The sequence below is a fragment of the Lupinus angustifolius genome, chromosome LG14 (genome assembly GCF_001865875.1).
Source record: "Lupinus angustifolius cultivar Tanjil chromosome LG14, LupAngTanjil_v1.0, whole genome shotgun sequence".
Lineage (NCBI taxonomy): Eukaryota > Viridiplantae > Streptophyta > Magnoliopsida > Fabales > Fabaceae > Lupinus > Lupinus angustifolius.
Genome location: NC_032022.1, coordinates 6,999,620 through 7,021,657, shown reverse-complemented (window position 1 = coordinate 7,021,657; position 22,038 = coordinate 6,999,620). Strand labels below are relative to the sequence as shown.

Genomic DNA, 22,038 nt, shown 5'->3' with positions numbered 1-22,038 from the left:
AACATGATACATCATCTCATCTGATAGACAAAGCCTTATGGTTTCCGCAGGCTTCTCCTTCAACTCTTCCCAATCCAGTTGATCCATACCCTCTGGTTTATTCTCACGCAGCGCCTTTGATAGACCTTGTTGAGCCAACACATCCTTAACCCTCCTTTGCCACAATCCGAAATTACCAGTTCCATCGAACTTCCCCACCTCGAATTTGGCACCTGGGTTAAGAGCCATCTGATACCAATTGTTGGGAACAAGCGAACAATCAAATAGTAAAGAGTATAGAGACAAGAGAATAACACAAGAGACTTGGTAACGAGGTTCGGCCAATTGTGCCAACATCCCGGGAGCGTTGAGCGGCTACCACTATATATTATTAGAGAATAAGGATTAGTGTTTTACTATTCTTCTCCTTGTTACAATAGGTTTAACATCAATATATATAGCCCTCTATCCCAACCCCTTTACATCAGCCCAAGCCCATAACTTGTATTGCTGTTATTTAGAGATATGAGTCATTGCACAACAAGCATATAGAGATTAAGATATTTTTGAATTAAAATTGTGAACTCAGATTTTCAATTGGTAAAAAATGTTATAAAATATTTATGGGTAAAAAGATTTTTACTTGTCAGATGAAATTAAATACGCGTAATATACCCGAATAATTTTTCATATGAATTTTCTGTGTTTTCAAATTTTGCTTTAATTTGAATTATTTTTGGTTGGGTCTGAGCTAATACGTCTATTGATGTGGCAAAAATCATTATGTGAATTTCTTCAAAACAGAAACATGTGGACAGAGTTGGGATCCTCTCCATTAATGGAGAGCAAGTCATCACTTTTACACTTACATGTAAGGGTAAAAATGTTATTTCATTATATCTTAAGGATAAAAATGTCAAATCATATTACATGTTTACTCATGTTTTGGGTGTAGTTGTCTCTCCATTAATGGAGAGAATCCTAACTCATGTGTACATTGCTTCTAAGATGTCTTTATAAGCAACTAAGACTCTTACTCTTCCCCTTTGACTTCAAAATTGTAAGCTTAGTTCTGAAACCATAATTGGACGAGTAAGCTTGGATGTGGTTGATAAGGAAAGAATCTATACATTTGTGGTTGGTAAGAGACTTCTAGAATTCATTAGTGGTCAATGACACTACGATGATCATTTGCGTTATCTTGGACTGAGTTAATTACAAAATATAATATTCAGGATTTTTTTGGGATCAACTTAGTTTATGTAATAAAATAAGAATGGCATTGAAGATGTTATATGAAGGAGGCATTCAAACTTTGGATGTTGTGTACCTAACTCGGTGAAAGTTTGAGTTTTATTTTCAAATCCTTTCTGAAAGTAAATGTGGATATTATCTAATTCTTGAAACAATGTGAAAGAGTTGTGATGAGAAGAGATGCAATGAGTTGGATTGTGAGTATGAGTCCTTCCACAAGTGTTAATGTTGAGATACGAGTTGTCAACAATGTTGATGCAAATGACAAAAATACACTTTATATTGTTGTATTCAGTTTGTTTTAGATGAGTTTATTGATTTTCTTAAATTCAATGGACAAGAGATGAGTCTCACTCTTTATGATAATCTACCATTGTTTGACTTGACTGAATGATCATGATGATGACATGATGGCCTTATCCTTTGCCTTAAACTGTATGGTTAACATCCAATCTATTTTTCCTTTCATTTGGGCATTCTCATAGGCGTGAAACATAGGAGAACTGAAGTTTGGAAATGCCTTCTGGAGAGGCTCCAATCAAAACTTTATCTTTGGATAAGACAAATTTTTCCTTTGGAGGACATGTTAATAGCAGAGAAAAGAATGAAGATCCCACAATGGTGCCCAAAATAATGGAGAGCCCGTAGTGGGTTAAAGATTTTAAAAGTCAATAAATTGGAACAATCTGGTTTATAAGGAAATTCCAACAACTCAAGGAAATCATATGAGGTTAACAAATCTTATCCTTTAGAATATCTCAATCTCAAATCACTGAGAGTATCTCATGACCTTCATGAAATTTAATTGCTTAATTCCTTCATTGTATATTGGTTTCTCTATTTAAGAATCATAATCATTTTGTATCATGTGTGTTCATGTTTACAATCAAGTGTAATAAAAATAATTCTTGAATCTTTCAATTCATCATTATGGTATCTAGAGCCTTTGTGAACACCCCAATCCTGCTACTATGACCTCTATGTCGCTCAATGTTGGCAATTTTATCACACTCGAACTAAGTGCAACAAACTATCCACTATGACATGAGCAAGCTTTGGCTCTTGCAGAAAGTTAAGATTTGGTCGACCACCTAACCAATGAAGATCTTGTCTCTGACCAAGACACAACACCAAATCCTGACAACACCACAAACACAGAAAATTTAGTTCCAAAATTAATCGATACTTACATTGCATGGCATACATCCTTATTATTGTTCACTTCATGCCTTTGGCTCTAAATGTTTCCCTTACACTTGGGATACATGACACCATAAATTTGATGCAAAAACTACTCTTTGCATCTTTGTAGATGCTTACAAAGGATATAAGTGTTTTCATCCTTTTACCAAGAAGTTTTTCATTTCTCGTCATGTTGTTTTTTATGAATAATCTTTTCCTTTCAAAAATAATTTCACTAATATATCATATTTCTTTGCCTACATCACATGCAATTAGTATATTTGGTTCATGGCTCTCTAACATTGCCTCCAAGTATTCTGCAGATAAAATAACAATTTCTCCTCCTCCTCCACCCATCAGTCTGTTGCCAACAAGTTTTGTGCACACTCCTCCACTATCCATCAATCATATGCCAACAAATTATATGCACACTCCTGTTTTACAACCTATTGTTGCTTCCACTTCTACTTTCAGAGGCCACCCTAGTTACATGCCTGTAATTATACCAATCCTACCTGTCAAAAATTGAGCTCATAGATCAATCTCCAACCTCGCAAGGTGCACTTGAGCTTCACTCGTCTATATTAGCATCACAAAATGATCATGTGGCTTCTACAATAGGTTCACCTTATCCGGAACAATTCCTACCTCAAATGGTTACTCGATCATAACAAGGGATTATAAAACCCAATTCAAAGTATTCCTTAATCTCCACGTCCTCTAACATAAATCCTCGTGAACCAGGTAATATTCGCACAGCTCTTGCTCATCTTGGTTGGCAAGCAGCTATAGAAGAAGAACATGATGATCTACGTAGAAATCATACTTGAGAATTTGTCCCTCGCACCTCTAACATGTATGCCATTGGTTTGAAATGGGTCGCAAAGGATTCCCACCAAGTTGATGGGGTGGATTACATGAAACATTCTCTCCGGTCATCAAACCTGACACAATTTGCATGATATATAGCACTTATTTTTAAATAGCCCATTCGAAAATTTGACGTCAAAAATGCCTTCATGCATGGTGTACTCTCTGGAAAAAATATATATATGCAACAACCTCCTGGGATAGCTGATCCTCTTTACCCCAACCATGTCTGCAAGCTACAAAAGGTGCTCTGTGGCCTTAAACAATCACCTTGGTTTGATCGATTTAGTGTTTTCCTTCTTAAATATGGTTTCTTTTGTAGTTTGGCATATCCTTTCTTATTTATTTTACATTCTAACATAGGCTCACTTGTTCTTCTTCTTTATGTCGATGATATTATCCTTACATGATCCTCTATATCTTTGGTTTCACTCTTCATTCAACTTTTCATTTCTAAATTTGCCATGAAGGACTTAGGCACACTTCATCACTTCCTTGGTGTTGAAATATCTGCAACAACCGATAGCCTCCACTTGTCTCAATCACATTATGCCCTTACTATCCTTGAACGAGCAAGCATGGTTGATTGTAAACTAATGAGTAGTCCTCTTGAAGCAAAGATCGAAACAACTTCGAATAACACCCTTATTAAAGACCCAAGTTATTTTTGTGGTTTTGTTGGAGCTCTACAACACCTCACTTTCACTCGTCCTAATATTGCATGTAGTGTTAACTATGTGTCTCAATTTATGCATGCTCCTATTGTTTTACATATGAAAATGGTTCAACGTATTTTAAGATACGTGGAACTATTAATTTAGGTATCTTATTTAATTCCAATACTACGCATGATCTTTCTGCCTTCTCTAATGTAGATTAGGCAGGTTGTCCTACTACTCGATTTTCAACCATAGACTATTGTACCTTCCTTGATGTAAATCCCATCTCATGGTGTGCAAAGGAATAATACATAGTCTCACGCTCTAGTATTGAAGCAGAATATTGTGTTATGGCCAATACAAAAACTGAACTCACTTGCTGAAATTCCTCCTCAATGATCTCCATATTTTCCTTACTTCCCCTCCAATCGTCAACTGTTACAACTTGAGTGTTCTTTATATAACTAATAATCATGTGTTTCATGCTCATAGCAAACACATTGAATTAGATTACTATTTTGGGCGTGAACGAGTTGCACTTGGATTGATTGTCACTCAACATGTCTCCAACATTCGCCAAGTTGCGTAGGTCTTTACTAAACCCCTCCCAAAGACTACCTTCAACCACTTCCGTACCAAACTCTACCTTCAACCCATGCTTAGTTTGAGGGATGATATTAATAATAGATAAAAGAATGAAGATCCCACAATGGTGCCCAAAATAGTGGAGAGTAGTTGTGGGTTAAAAATTCTCAGTCAACAAATTGGAACAAATCTGGTTTATTAGGAAACCCCAACAAATTATGGAAATCATATGAGGTCAACAAATCACATCCTTTAAACTATCTCAATCTCAAATCATGGAGAATATCTCATGACTATTATAGAATTTAATTGCTTTAATTCATTTCTTGTATGTAGGTGTCACTATTTCAAAATCATAATCATTTTGTATCATGTGTGTTTACGTTTAAAATCAAGTGTAATAAAAACAATTTTATAGCCTTTCAATTCTTCTTTAGTCGTGTGGTTCTTATTAATGTTGTCCATATAGTGTAGTGTATTCTATTCAAAGAATTCAACAGGATTTCCTTTGGGTGGATTAGAAAGCAAAAGAAAAATAAATTGGGTCAACGTTTGCAAAAAAAAAAAAGTAAGATGGATGGCTATGGATAAAAACATACATGTCTTCAATCTAACTTGTGACACTCTTACTCAGCGGAATTAAAATAAGTAAACGGATGAATATAGGATTTATGATGGAAGCAATGTCAAATTTTAAAAATAAAATTTGCCAAAAGTATTTTTCATATAACACTAAACTTGAACTTTAAAATGAATGGAAATTTTCTTGACAAGTCTTTCAAAAAGGAATATAAAATTCTTGACTTGACAAGGATAACATATAATACACCGACTCAGGTATTACATCCTACAACAGAGCCATGCACTACCTAGGTATAAGGATTGTCTTTCCTTTCATTTGGACAATGACACAATCATTCTCTATAAAGTCATGTACTCCCTAACATATTATGAGAGTAAGTACTTCCACATATGGTATATAAACAACAAATAAGATATTAGATTCACATAATAGATGCCATATAATAATTATCACATGAATGTAATCAAATATGGAATGTCAATATCATGATGCATGATCATCTAAAGTGTCTATCCTGACACAACTATCAACTCATAAATGAGTGCATGGAGAAATAACTCTTAATAGGACCTCTAACACAACATTAACAGCAATGGTACTGGCACTGGTTAAGCCTGACCAATTCTATGTTGTTCTTAGGAAGCGAACATGATGACTACAACGTCGTTCCAACCATTGGTAACTCATAGGCGAAATACCATGCACTCAGTAATGTTGGTCTAGTCACTAGTCAACAAAGATAGTCGTGGTATCACCCTGAATATGATACCTTCAAGGGGTGTCAGAGGTCACCGCAGCTACTATGAGGAGTTGTCTCGGCACAAGGGAGCTACCCTATTCATAACAGATCAATCCCTACCTGTAGTGTCTCCTCAACCAAGTCATGCAGACAAGGTACCTCATTGGGTTCTCGACACAAAATCTGTAGTATCGTATCTTCCAGTAGACTATGCTATCAATAGTAGACATAGTGATATGGATCTTATGATCCATACAAGACATGGCAACGGTTCCTTTAAAATGAACGAAGTGAAACTTTTCAGGGTAAAGACGACAACTTTATTACAACAAGGTTTTGACCAAAAGAATCATTTTTATGGCGAATCAATACAATTTATACTAGTTTGACACTTTGGAAAAACAACCTTATAAATATTGTTTCTCAAATTGCTTTCTTTTGACTTAGAAAACCCAATATTTGTTTTAAGCCACATGCTGACATGTTTTACCAAAACAATGCTTTGTCAGTTTTCTCAAAAAATACTATATAGTGTTTTTTCAAAAGACCTTAGTTGGCAAAAACTCAGTAAAACAATTTTCATTCCCTTCGTTCCATTCTTCTCATATACACAATCTTTTCAAACTTTAATCCATCAAGAATACTCATATGTCATGTCATGAGAATACACGATGTTAATTTTATAATGATACGATAGCTAATTCAACATTCTCAATAATCAATTTAATCAAAAAATAATCATTCAGAACCAATATAATTTACTCAATTGGTCATATCAATTAAGATTCTATTATCAGGACTGAACAATCATATCAAGCATATAGCTAATTCACATTGCTTGGAACCATCGCACAATCATTCCATCTAGATAACATCAAGCATGTTGGACATTTCAATTTTCAAGACAAACATATAATCATGCTCATCCAACATGATCAAAGATCCAACATAAAGTCATATATCAACCAAAATCCATTCAATATCAAATTAGTAATTTGTGAGTCAAAGGGCTTCAATACTTAATTACTCGCGACCACAGAAATAGTATTGAACTATATCTGTCATATGCCTAGCTTAGAAATCCGCGATTATCTTTGGAATCATTTCTAAGCTCATACATGAAAGCACATATCTCCATACACTTGTCTTTATCGGGTTTAATATTTCCCAGTCGCGGTTTGCATGATTGTCGAGTACCTGATCATAACATAAACGATTAATCTTGGTATTCTAATTTTTACTCGAGTTCACTTAGAAATTTCCTTAACAAGGCTCTGGAAATTAGAGTGCATCTAAATATTTCATTTAGATATATAGAATTTTGATCGGGTACGATAAAAATCTTACAAGCACGATTTGGCTCGTAAGTCAAAAATTTGGCTCGGGTGGCCTCGGTTGTATCCAGAGTAACGACTTATGCTTGAAATTTAAAGTGTAAGCTAGAAGTTGACAAGTCATAACATAGACACATGTATATAGGTACAAACTAGGGTTAATAATGACTCCTAGTACTTTTGAAATCATTAAGTGCAAGTTAAAACTCTAGCGAAGCATATAACCTTCGGTTATCATTGTGGTTCATGGAAGCAATTCATAAACCCACCAAGTGGACTTAGAAATATACTCACAGAACCTATAAAGTGTATAGGTGATATTTTGAATTTCACTTTGATAATCAGAATCAGTATTTAAGAGTTCTGGGACCCGAAAGGTTTTCCCCGAGTTTTTAGTCACAAAGGGTTGAAAAACTATTTTTATAATTTGGTCATGAGACCTCTAAAAATTCATGACCAACACTTCATCTTCATCAAACAGAATACCAATACAGGTTTGGGTTCATAAAAACTCATAATTTGCTAGTCTCAAGGTTATTTGAAATAGAGAGTGGAGTATCTCCTGGTATAAGGAGATAAGTTATCTCCTCGTGCAAGTGAAATAATGACATGTGTCATGTTTCATCATTTTCTATAAAAATATTTTTTAAAATAAACAAAATAGTACACATGTATTTTTACCGACTAGAGCACATAAGTTATTTCCTTAATAGTACACATGTAGGCCAAAATAGAATAGCTTGGAGTGCCAACTAGGGACTGTTTTTGTGTTTACCCTCAATCAGTGCGGAATTCGAATTCCTATCCTTATAACAGACTGATACTAAGCTAGGAATTTAAAAGATTAACACATGGATAGGTCATATGATAAATTTAGACATTGGAGACTCATTTTATCAAAGAAACAAGGTTCATGAGTTTCCTTAACTCTCAAGTACTTTGGGGCTATTTGCATGGCTTCTTAGCCTTCAAAATTCAAACTTTAATCATTAGAATGAACTTAAAATCATGAATACAGATTGCTAAAAAAGTTTATAGTACATGCAAGGGCTTTATTTTCAGTTTTAATATGTTATAAACACACCACAACATCTAGTAACACCTAAGTCATTGAATTTATTACTTGATGTTACTAGGATGTGGTTCTCTTTGATTTCCATCAAACCTTGAAATTTTAGAATCAAAACTTATGGATTATCAAGGTTCCTACATGAAAAACGAAATTTGGAAGCTATCCACACTTCTTTTGGTAAAATTGAAGGTTTTGAATTCAAGGAAGACACCAAACAACCATGGATTCATTTCCTACTTAGAACAAAATTTTGTAACTGAATTTCAAGGATCTAAAGTTAAGAATCAACATAAACAAAGGCTAAATTCAGAATCCCCATACATTTATTGAGTGAAAATGATTCTTGCATGCAAGAAAATGGTGAAGAATAACAAGCTCTCCCTTGGAGCCAAGGAGCTAGCGCTGGGAAGGAGGAAGGAGAAGAACTTGAGCTTTAGTGGTGAAATCTGAATGAAATGGCCTCCCATTCAGTTGTTGGGATATATATACAAGTGGGAGGTTGATTAAGGTCTGGGCTTGACTATTAATTTGGGCCCAAACCGAAATTTAATGAGGTTAAAGGTTGTTCGTGATTTTGAAAATAAGAATGGCAAGGTGTGTTTCAAAATTATGTTTTGGTTGATACATCAAGTTATCTAGATTGGTTTCTTGTATTCTAAGATACCTTAGGATAATGTTAAACATTATCTAGGTGAATATAGATAATAGTTTATACTCTTAGAGGATTAACATAATCAATTATAAGTACTCCTAGACAATCCGATCAAGAGGTCCACTATAAAAGCTAGTTTATTTATTACAAAAAATATTTAACTATTTTTCAATGTATAGAATTGATATAATGACTCATAATACTAAAAAAACTCAAATCCAATGACTTATTTAGTAGTCATATAGGTTATGTGGGCATTTCGCTGAGCTCTTGCAACGATATACTTACCTGATAATAGGTAAATCCTAAAACTTGAAGAATTTAGTATCTAAGATCAAACTAACATATTTTTCTTATTCTAAACTCATATCTAAGTTCATTTCTATCCTAGGAACATTTTTATAAAGTTCCTTAACAAAAAAATCATAATTTACTCTTCTTAGTCAAAATGTATCTATAGGTTACTTATTACTTAAGTTAACTAGTTTTTACTCAAATAATCCTAATCTAAACTAGACATATACATACATATACATATATATATATATATATATATATATATATATGTATATGTATGTATATGTCTATGTTAACGTACACATATTCATATATAGATCATATCTATTTCTATATCTACTTAAGTAGAGAGTTGAAAGAAAGGATGTAACATAGCTCTTCTTGAGAAGTGAAAATGCAGGATTTAAACCAAGAGTGATAATGTTTGGTGTAGAGTGTTGAGGTCTAAATACGGGAACGTCATCACTGCCCACTCTGAGGATGAGGCCTTAACATCTCTACATAAATGTTCACCTTGTATCAAAGACATTTACAACCTAGTTGCTAGGGCGATGGACACCACTAGGGCTGGAAACAAGCCGAACCGAGTCGAACCAGAGTTTAGCTCAGTTCGATAAGGATTGGTTTAGCTCGAAACTCGACTCAAGTTCAATACGAGTTATTTTTTAGCTCGAGTTCGACTCGGTTAACGTTCGTGAATTGTTCGGCTCAGTACGAACTGGTTCATTAACTCAAATAATTAATTCATTTTAAAGAAATATTGTTTATTAATATATAAATATAAACTTGCTCATATATAATCATAATAAATATAAAAAAATAATGCATGAATCATAATAAATATAAAAATTAGTTTATATATATACGAATCAGCTCATGAACCTAACGAGTCAAATTGTATTCAACTTAAGTTCGACTCATTTATTTAACGAGCTCAAATTCGACTCATTTATTTAACGAACTCAAACTCGACTCATTTGGTTCATATAACCAAATTTATCGATCTAAATAATGAATTGAATTCGAACGAGTACTGAGTTGGTTTAGTTCATTGTCAGTCTTAGACATCACCCAATGGTTCTGGAATGGGGTCATGAGGAAAGTTGGGATGAGAAATATACTAGATTTTAGAAAGATAAATGATTAAGCTCCGGAAACCTTATGATAAGGTCACCATATTATTCAATTTAAGTCAGCATAGGGATGCTTGCATAAGCAACTTCAAGATATGGTCAGAGGTTAAATGAGAATGACATTTGACATGGTGAAGACAATCTTTTACCTGAGAGCTTGATCTAATTGATTCTCTTATGCAAGACTTCCAATAATGTACAATCGAGATACATACACTAGACTCGTGGGCATAGGCACATGAAAAATCAAACCTCTTTTTAGTCAAATCAGCTTACAAGCTCCTCAACAAACAAGCACACCAAATAGATCACAATCATAACAACACCATTAATATTTGGAACTTAAAGGATCCATTGAAGGTCATAGTATTCACTTGAGACTCATTGAGGATAGACTACCAACTACGTAAACCTCACATAGAAAGTATTATTTTGCTAGCAACTATTTGACCTATTTGGTTAGCTCATAATGATATTATCTTTAAATCAACTCAGATGTCTGCACAACAAGTGGTTGAGGCAACGAAGGTGAATTCATGGGTTTGGATTGTTGGAAAAAGGGGTTGATCAGCAATGTCCTATTCCAACTTGGTTGTCAATCCCCGAGAATGTTTTTTAAACTATCTTGACCTCCTACACATCCTGAATCACATATTTTTGTGTATTTTTCCACCTTACCACTCCCACCTTGGAATATTTTGTACATTTAAGTAAATTTTAATAAAAAAAATTTATCAATAAAAAAAAGACAATTTATCATATTGGGGTCAAAAATAAAAGTTTTATTTATCAATATGTATGGTCTTGGACTATAAATAATGATCTTTCTTTAGAGTTTGGCTACTTGATTGATTCACTTACTTCTATTATGTCAATATTAATTACTATTGTTGGCATTCTAGTTCTTATTTTTAGTGATAATTATGTCTCATAATCAAAGATATTTGAGATTTTTTGCTAAAAATATCATTTGATCTTGCTTGCGGTATAAAAAGTTTTTGATGTATGCCATACTTTATATGCTTGCATTGAAAAGAGTTCAGCTCCTTTAAGACGATGTATGGCATACTTTATATGCTTGCATTGAAAAGAGTTCAGCTCCTTTGAGACTCTACGGTAATAGAATATGAGGAAACTGAAAATATTTTGAATATTTTATTGAAAAAACATAAAATTATTGTTGTTAAAACTTTTCGCATTCCTCATCTAATACCGGAGATTATGTCATCCCATTGAAAATGTTTAAAGCAAATGTTATTAAGGTTGTTGCCAAGAATTACATTCTAAAAAGATGGATGAGAGGAAGCAGCAATGGCTATTTGCATAATATGTGGGGTAATAAGGTTGAAAGAGATGCAAAATTATCCAGTACAAGGTGATCTAGGTAAGTTGTCTCTAAATTTGTTAAATTATCGATTCAGGTGGTGATTTGTGAAGAATAACCCAAGAATGTAGATAATAGTGTAGATTTCATGTGTAAACAAATGATGGAACATTCATTAAAAGCCAGAAATAAATCATAACAGTGATAACCAACATATTTAAACGATGGTGTTAAGCCATTGAAAGGATTACAGTAATCCAAGAGAGAGAGCTCCAACTAGGGGATAAACGCACGATTAGAGGTGAAAACAAACCAAATTAGATCAGGTTTTGTCTTTAAACATGTGGGACCTATATAGTGTATAGGAGTTTAGGTTTTGACCTGTTTACCTATTTAATTTTTTTCTCAAATCTGATATGTTTAAAAGTTTGGTCTAACATGTTATATTATAAGATCTTGAAATAGACAAATATACTTACATTTAAATAAGCAAATATATATAATTTTAACTAGGCACAAATAACATTTACAATTAAATTATATTTGTATGCATTATATATTAAAATTTCAGATATAATAATATTATTTATAATGAGTATTGTTATATATTATAATTAAGTAGATCGATTTGATAGACTTAATAAATTTTTTAGATGACCTAAAGTCTAACATGTTAAATTAATATATTATTTTAAAAACCTAAACTTAACATATTTATGAAAAAATGATTTGACCTGGTCTATTATATGTAAGGTACATGTTTTCAACTCTCTTACTTATATAATTTGAAGAGTATCTATTATCAATGTTCCATATTTGTACTATTAATCCTTTGAATTTTACATAATTATTTTAGGATAAGGAATTAACAATTCATCACTTCATTGAAGTATCCTATTCCGCAGAGTCGAGAGTTGTGCACATGGGCTAATTTAGCTGAAACAAGCAAAAAAAATTGTACCCTCAAAAACAAAAATTATAAACGAAAAAAAGTTATTGACACCTGACACGTATAACTCATGAACTAAGAAAAATAGTTTTAAAGTTGTGTTTGGATGAGATATTTAGACATTTCAGAAAAATTAAAGTGCGAAGGAATTGAACTGATGCAACTCATTCCATCAGTTATGTGTTTATATATCTCATTTACGTACACAATTATGTGTTTGAAAAAAATAATTTGTATAATATGATAGACATAAAATAAGAACTCGGGAAATCCTTGACATTCTCCAATAATATTAAAATTCTGTATTTATCTCAAGATTTATAGTTTTTAGTTTGGCATGCTAAATCCATTATAAAATTATACTTGACTCTCAAATTAGCCCACCCAAACACATGGTTTGGTCTTGTACAATAGTCTTATCTCATTGACAATGAAGATCAATGTCTAATTTCTTTCTTTTTTTGCTACAATGTGAGAATGACATTGTAAAGGGAGTTTATATTTAAACCCAAAATACTAGATTTTAATCCAAACTTTATAAATAAATATCTTCTCCAATAATGAGGTAGAGAGTTATTGTTTCTCTTTTTACTTTTAATAGTAAAAGTGTTATTTCATTGTAAATAAAAAAGACAAATGTTATATCATATTTTTCTAGTGTTATGATGAAACATTTCACTACAAGCCCAATTCTAATGTTTTTTACTAATACCTTCCACTGAATTTGGACTTGCATCGAGTACACGCTATTATAATAAAATAAAATTAAAGAAAAAAGCAAGAAATGACCTTGTATTGAGTACACGCTATTAAGTTGTAATAGGTGATAGATATCCATAAAGCTATTTCAAGTGATAGCAAAATAATTGGAGTCTTAACAAAAGCATAGGCAAGTCATGGATCTTATCATAATAAAAAAGTGGAAAAAAAATATTTATACATCGATAGTTGTATCCTCCACCATTCATGTTTTAGGATAATTTTTCAAAAAATTATGCAAATGAATAATAGATAATATTTAAATAATTATAAATCTTTATATTAACCATATTATATTCAATTCAGAAATAACATAAACAACCACGTTAGCCTTCAGCCAAAAGGCACATAACTAAAAGCTCACATATATAGCTTTTCTAATTTGCAGATATTAAGGATGGCATTGGTACCTGATGCATTACGCTATTGCTATCGTTTTCTACAAGCAAGAATGTCACACGTTAGACTCTGGAGTCATTAATTCAACAATAGTAAAATATTCTTTCAACATTGCTTTAAAAGAATGGAACCTTTGCAAAATTGAAATGAAGAATAAATAGCAAATTAGAAGATAAAGAGCTTTTGATCGGAGAATATTATTTTCATTCTGATTTAATCCTATACATTATTTGTAGTTTATTACACGTTCATATAAATTAAGAATAACCTTTACTTTCCTCGTAATAACAAATATCATTAATTTTTATTTTCATTTGATACTCACAACCTATCTCACATCTCTCTTCATATCATAGGTTGAATTAAGTTGGAAAATGGATTCATTCAAAAAGATTCCAAGACATAAAAGAATTTAATTAACAAATCCAAAGTTAAAGTTGAATCTTTGGTGGCATTTGTAGAAGAAATGTTTTTACATTCTCGAGGAATGTCAACTTAAAAAAGTGACATTATCATATTTGCTAGATAAAAAATATATCAAGACAAATAAAATGTATGCGTATCTAAATTTAAGAAGGTAGGAAAGTTGGATTCTCACGTTTTAGATAGCAATATTTGTTGGGAATCTTCATAATTAATGTGAAAGCAAGACCAATGAATTTTGGTAGATAAAGTTATTTCAAGGTCTTGGAATTACTCCTTGAATCTTGAGATTTGAAGTATAACTTAAAAAATTGGAGTAGTATTTTTCAAAGTGTCTTGAAGAGTATGACAACAATTTAATCATTCACTATGTCTTTATGATGGAGTCTTCCTCACAAGTCTTATATATATATATACATATATATGAGACTCGTGAGGAAGAGATACAACAAACAAGTGAGAAAAATAACATACAGAGAAAGTGAGAGAGTTTATATCCACATAGTGTGATATTTGTATTCCTACTGAAATACTAGAAAGTTTGTATTTCCATCCTTTTTGGGTGAGATTGAGTGTTATCCACTATGTAAGATAGAGTCAAATATTGTAATCTTACTTTTTATAGTGAATATATTTTCTCGACTATGTCTCGTGGTTGTTTCCTTCTCACTTTGAAGAGGTTTTTCCACGTTAAAATTATTGGTGTTATTCTTCTACTATTCTCTATTTTCTTTATCCACTTGTCGCTTCCACAAGTGTCTATTTTGCATGACACTGAGAAGAGAAATTAATTCTGAATTTCCCAACAAATATAAAAGATATAAAAACATTTCTGTTAACAAACATGACAACAATTGAAGAAATGTTCACATGGCACTTAAACATTCCTATTAACAAACCTGGCTTTCTGTTTATTGTAATGACATTGCACCATCACTATTTGAATGTTGGTGTGGATAAAATTTATTTAGGGATAATTGCACTTAGTCACATCCAATAACATCATTTTTTTGATTAATTATAAAGGTCTTTCTTGGTTGGTTTTCTTGTAGGTACCCAACCTTTTTCTCTCCAAACCATCAAATGAAGTATTCAGCTTATTTAATTATAGGAAAATGTTCATCTTACACCCAAAATAGGGTTTAAGATGGTATAAAGAAGTTAAAGATATGAAAATATCAGAAAAAAGTGATAGATATGACTGATGTTATGATATTAAAGAATGAGAGAAATAGAAAATAAATTAAAGTATATATAATGAGATAAGAAAAAAGAGATTAAAAATATAGGAATTGTTAGCTTTAATTTTCTTGTATCTACCCCTTAAATTTTGAATAAATAAAGTTTTTTTATATTTATTATTTTCAAATATAAACTTTGTAACAGTGAGCTTATAGCATGTGATTGTAAGGTGTGAGCTAATAGTTGTGAAAATAATTTGGAGTTCATAGCTGTACAGTAAAACAAATTTTGTATCTAGCTTGAAATTTAAAAAATGGTTAAAATGTATATGCAATATTTATTTAAGAGTTTAAAATCTATGTGCAATCAGTATAAAGTTTTTTATACTATTGGCACATCATCACTATTGATTTGTATTAATTTTGTTTGAGAGTCAATAATGAATGATGTATGATTTGCTAACTGTATAAAAACACTTATACTGTTAATATATACATATTAAATCTTTTTTCTAATTATTTGTTAATTTAAATAATTTTTAATTGAAGTAATTAGGTTCATCAATATTTTAAAATCAAAATTTTCAATTTTTTATTTATAATTTGATATACATTTTTTTTATTTGTTTGGAAAAAAGGTGACACAAGAAGAATAATATAGTTGTTAGTTAGGAATAACTAATCTAATTTTTATAAAAAAATGAAGGATAAAATTGGAAGGAAATTATTTAAGTTACTTTCAATTTGGAACTGTTATTAGTAGCTTTTAAACGCTACAAACTCATTTTTTTTTACAACAGCCTTGATCAGTTTTTGGCTACCGCTTTTACTAACTTTATTACCCAAAACGCATCACAGTGAACCATAGAAGAGTTATACTTTTCAGAAATAGTATTGCCAGCATTTTTTGTGCATGTTACCACACTACTTGCACATATGAACCCATTTTTCCATTACTTTTTTAAACCTTTCCTGATGCAATAAAAAAAAGTTTATCAAAACGTTCCACTTCTCTTACACCAAATTGTGGCTTAAAACAGGACGGAATGCTCATAGCGTGATCAACATGCAAGAGAAAGATGATCCTTGAAGCATACAATAACATACAATAGTATGGCACAAAGCTTGTGAGTCAGACACAACTATACATTTGACACCTAACTTATAACACTTTTAAAGGGAAAAAACAAAACAAAACAAAATCTCTTAAGTTTCCTTCCTTTCACATATTCAACCTTTTGCTTCCATACTTGAACAACATATCCTATCTTCATAATTCTGTAGTATCATAGTTTGGCATCCTTATCATTACACATTGTTGATGCCCATAAGGAACCTGTAACTTACTCAACTATTTTTCTATTTATTTTTCTTGTCACAAAGTTTCCCTTTCCCTATATAAAGCACCTATCTTCCATTTATTTTCATCACATTCCATTCAATTTATTCCAACAAAATAGGCAACATGGGAATGAAGAAGCTCTTGTGGGTAGCACTATCCCTTGCTTTAGTTTTCACAATAGCTGAGAGCTTTGATTTGCATGAGAACGATTTGGCATCCGAGGAAAGCTTGTGGGACTTATACGAGAGATGGCGTAGTCACCACACGGTTTCTCGGAGCCTGAATGAGAAGCACAAGCGCTTCAATGTGTTCAAAGCAAATGTGATGCACGTCCACAACACTAACAAAATGGATAAGCCTTACAAGTTGAAACTGAACAAGTTTGCTGACATGACCAACCATGAATTTAGGAGCAGCTACGCTGGCTCAAAGATTAACCACCACCAAATGTTCAGAGGCAGGCCGGGTGGTAATGGGACCTTCATGTATGAGAAGGTTGAAAGAGTTCCTCCTTCTGTAGATTGGAGAAAGAAAGGTGCTGTGACCACTATAAAAGATCAAGGTCAATGTGGTAAGTTAATTTAGTTACTAGCCACTAATCACATAGCTCAACCTAGGTACTAACAATGGGTTGGTCTAGTAGTGTAAGGTTCTGCTAGATCCCAGAAAGACCAAAGGTCAAAGATTCGATTCCTAGGAGGGACATTTGTTGGAAGGGGCAGCCACGCACCCCAAAAGAGATTATTTCTTTACCCATAGGGTGATGACATACCCTTTGTGGTACCAAAAAAGAGCTCAACCTAGGGTCACCTTATTTGTCACATGGAAAGTATGGATCATCTAGAGTTTTCTTGCAATCATATGGAGGATAGATATATACACAGATTATAATAGAAATTCCATAATCTTGAATGAACTTGCTAATAAAATTGATGTCTATATTTTACCTCCACATAACCACTTGAGAGAAAGAACACACAAAACAAATCTACTGACCTCTTCTAAGTTTATTTTTCAATGTTCTGTAAATGGCTATAAGATGGGAATAAGGTGCCTATATAGATCCTGATAGCATAATTGTTTGTCTTTATCAAGGATCAATGTAATGCTAACCATCTTGTTGTTAATGTCTCCTATAGGTAGTTGTTGGGCATTTTCTACAGTGGTAGCAGTTGAAGGTATTAACCAAATAAAGACAAAAAAGCTAGTCCCTTTGTCTGAACAAGAATTGATTGATTGTGACAATGAAGAAAATCATGGATGCAATGGTGGGCTAATGGAATATGCTTTCGAGTTCATCAAGCAAAAAGGTGGCATAACAGCAGAAAGCAGTTATCCTTATGCAGCAGAAGATGGAACCTGTGATGAATCAAAGGTTCATACTACGCTGAGTTTTTATGACACCCATACTATTGACAAATAAATAGAGTAATTTAAAGATGCAAAATCATTCATATTGCAGATTAATGACCTACTTGTTTCAATTGATGGCCATGAGACTGTTCCAGCTAACAATGAAGATGCGCTGCGCAAAGTGGTTGCTAACCAACCTGTATCTGTAGCCATAGATGCCGGAGGATCTGATTTCCAGTTCTACTCAGAGGTGAGTATCTAATTTACCTCTTCGCAGTCAAATTTGTTAAAAGTTGCTAGAATCAAAGCATTAGTGACCACCACCATATTTCTTAATCCCCTCAACATAAAGGGGGGAATAGGTAGATTGTCAATTTGACAGAAAATCTAAAGAACATGAGAATTCCCTATCAACATTGACACAAATGACTATCTTAATCTTATATAGTATGGTTACAGGGAGTATTCACTGGTGATTGTGGCACGGATCTAAATCACGGTGTAGCGATTGTGGGCTATGGAACAACTCTTGATGGAACCAAATACTGGATAGTGAGGAACTCTTGGGGACCAGAATGGGGAGAACATGGTTACATCAGAATGCAAAGGGGCATATCTGAGAAGGAAGGACTCTGTGGTATAGCTATGTTAGCTTCTTACCCAATCAAAAACTCATCCACTAATCCAACAGGACACTCATCATCTCCTAAAGATGAGCTTTAAATGCCTTCCATGCAATTAAGCTATCATCAGCATTGTTTGTTGTTTGCTTGTGTTAGAAATTGCGCCATAGCTACAGGAACTAATAATGTTTATATTTCAAATTGGATGCTATACATCTAGTATTTAGGCTTGTGTCACAAAGGAATAAACGTTTCGATTTGATTGCTTGGAATTTCTCTTGTAACTTGTCAGTAATGATTCTAGAATTCAAATGTAATGCAATGTTAATGTAAATCTACATTTGTAACAGATAATGTGTTGTTACTTGGTTAAACATTGCCAAACCCATCGCAGGACATGTTAATAAAAGGGAGAATAAAGTATCTCCTCATATCAGGAGATAACTTATCTCCTTGAATCCATTCAGTGTTTGACATGTGTCTTATTTTTTCTTTTATAATATATTTTCAAATGAAAATTTCTTGAACGAAGGGAAGTAAGACACATGTCAAACACTGAGTGAATTTAAGAGGAGAAGTTATCTCCTGGTATAAGAAGATACTTTATTCTCAAAATAAGATTAGATGACAGTATAACTAAAAACGCAACAACATTGAACACATTATTCTATGGCCAAGAGTTTCATGCCAAGAGATCACTTACAACATTTATTTATATTTCACATAAAAAGTGTTCAAACCAGAACTGATACCTTTTGAGTAACAAACAATCATTCAACCGAAGTCCAGAACTTAAGATCGGAGAGCATTTACGTGATAATCACTTTGTGCGTAAATCATAGCATTTCAAATATTTTAAATAATTTTAGCATTCACAATAGATGGCAGACAGAAGCCGGACCTAGAGTGAAGCAAGTCATGTCATCAACCATAGCACCGGATGGGATCATTGCAACCCTTTGCTGCAGACTGCTTGAGGCCTTGACCTCCACCCTTCTCCAGATATTGCTGATGGTATTCCTCGGCTCTATAGAACCTCTTTGCAGGAAGAATCTCAGTTACAATCTCGTCCTTCAGCTCCAACTGTTTCGCTTCCTTCGATTCTTGGGCTAAACGAGCCTGGGTTTCGTTGTAGAAGTATATTCCTGATCTATACTGTGAGCCCACATCATTTCCCTGAGATTTATACACATAAACAAATAAATAACCAAGGACATAACATGTTGTGGAAGATAAACAAAATCGAAAATTGATATTGGGAATGCAAATTTCTGAGCCAGATAATGGGCTCACCAGTCACAACAGGCACTGAATTGGTTAGTCTTTACTGTTAGATTTAAATTTACACATAATTTCACCCTATCAGACAACTTAGAATATGTATAATCATATAAATTTTAAAAGTCCATACAAATTCATTATCTAATCAAATCATAATGGCATGGAATCCAGGGTGGAATAAATCGTGTGAAGCAGCTTCACTATTTTCAAAGACACCATATACACACACTAAAGCAAATAAGCATGAGGTAGAAATGACCCCACACACATGGTCATAATTAAATTGCAGCTACCATTGCACTCACCCTGATCCTGATTCTATTTATAAGTAGCATTCTGGAAGATCTTTTTGATATTTTTTGTAAGATATTTTATATTTTATATTTTATATTTTGCCTTCTATTCCTTAATGAGAAACAATTAGTTTGTGAAATTTTCTAAAAGAATTAAGATGATAGTTCTCTTTGATGGGTGTAATATAGTTAAAGACTACTAGAGAGAGTAATAATTATGTTCTTATGTCATGTTTATGTTGTTTTGGATGATTATGAGAAAAAAAATATAGCTCATGTACCTTCCAGTAAATAACTATCAAGGCCTTGATATAATGGTGTAAGACCCTGTTAGATTCTCAGACAAACCAAAATGTTAAGCTTTGATTCCTATGAGTGACACTTATTGGAAGACAGTCATGCAACTCGAAAGGGATTAGTTTCTTAGCTATAGGGTGAGAGATACTCTTCGTAGTACCAAAAAAATAAAGTCAGCATACAACTATGATGACCCGAAGACCATAGAAATACACTAACAATTTAATTTTCTGGGTTTTCTAATGTATACATATGTTAAGGATAGTAGATAACTAAAATAGTAAAAATTTACTGGAAAAACTCGAAATATCACATCTGAGAGTAAAAAACAAACTTTTTCTCATGGAAACCTATTTTTTTATTTTATTTACACATTAGAAGAATCCATACATTTATTCCAAGTTTAGATACAGTACTCAACGATACCTAAGTCTACATAATTAAAAAACCTAAGAAAATCCAAAGCCGTGTGGTGTATAAGAAAAACAGAGAAACGGGAAAGAGGTATATAACCAGTGTTTTAAATTGTTGGTATGGTCACGGTAATGCAGCGGATGGTGGTAGTTGGGATGTGAATTATTTTGTGGTTGAAAAAATATTTTTGAATTTCATATATTAGCCTGAATTCAGTACCATGAATCCGTATCATTTTATTACGTTATCGCAGCACCATTTCAGCAGCTGTGATTAGCTTAATATTGTGGTTGCATCAGATGATGAATTGTATGTAATTATGTGTGTACCTGGCGATTGGGAGTAGTGGGGTTATGGCGAGACCAAAAGAGATCAAGAAGAGTTGAATAGGTGCAAACTTTCGGGTCAAACTGGACCCGAATCACTTCAACATGGTTAGTGGTTCCAGAGCATACAAGTTTATAATTAGGATCTGGTGTGTGACCCTGCGAATATCCAACTTCAGTTTTCACCACACCAGTGACTCGCTGAAAGGCTAGCTCCACGCCCCAAAAGCAACCAGCTCCGAAAACAGCAAACTCTTGATCCGGGTTGTCCGGTGTATCGGTATCTGGGTCAAGAGAAGGGTTGTGGTTACCTGCTATACTCGTTGCCATTGTCTCTTTAATTTGTCAATTTAATTTAGGAGTAGTGTTTTATACTTGAAAAATATTGATAAGAGTAAATTTGAATTTTAGTTAAATTATATAAATGATTTCCACTATTTTATACCTATATAGCTGTCTTCTAGTTTTCATATTTTTATTACTACCTCTCTGCATAAAAAATAAATGTAATTTTAAACAAAAAATGTGATAAATGCAATTAAGTAAAACAAAACAAGATAGATTGTGTAAACAAGTCTAAATAATATACAAATCAATATATTTTTATCATTTTTGGTTACAAAATGCATCAACAATTTTAAAGAAATATTATTTAAATCGCTATTATAATATAGTGTAACGAACCAAAAATAATAAAGAAATATTGACTCATATATTATTTGCATTTGTCTCCAC

General features: G+C 32.8%; 2 protein-coding genes across 2 annotated transcripts; one reads left to right on the top strand and one right to left on the bottom strand.

The window, feature by feature from the left end:
• Positions 16,787-19,038, top strand: LOC109326788 (vignain). Its single transcript, XM_019559593.1, has 4 exons — positions 16,787-17,287; positions 17,856-18,091; positions 18,179-18,319; positions 18,529-19,038. The coding sequence occupies exons 1-4, from the start codon at positions 16,840-16,842 to the stop codon at positions 18,790-18,792; spliced, it is 1,089 nt and encodes a 362-aa protein (XP_019415138.1). The 5' UTR covers positions 16,787-16,839; the 3' UTR covers positions 18,793-19,038.
• Positions 19,326-21,657, bottom strand: LOC109326789 (peptide methionine sulfoxide reductase-like). The gene is made up of 2 exons (XM_019559594.1): positions 21,307-21,657; positions 19,326-19,868 (listed from the first exon to the last, which is right to left on the bottom strand). The coding sequence occupies exons 1-2, from the start codon at positions 21,631-21,633 to the stop codon at positions 19,617-19,619; spliced, it is 579 nt and encodes a 192-aa protein (XP_019415139.1). The 5' UTR covers positions 21,634-21,657; the 3' UTR covers positions 19,326-19,616.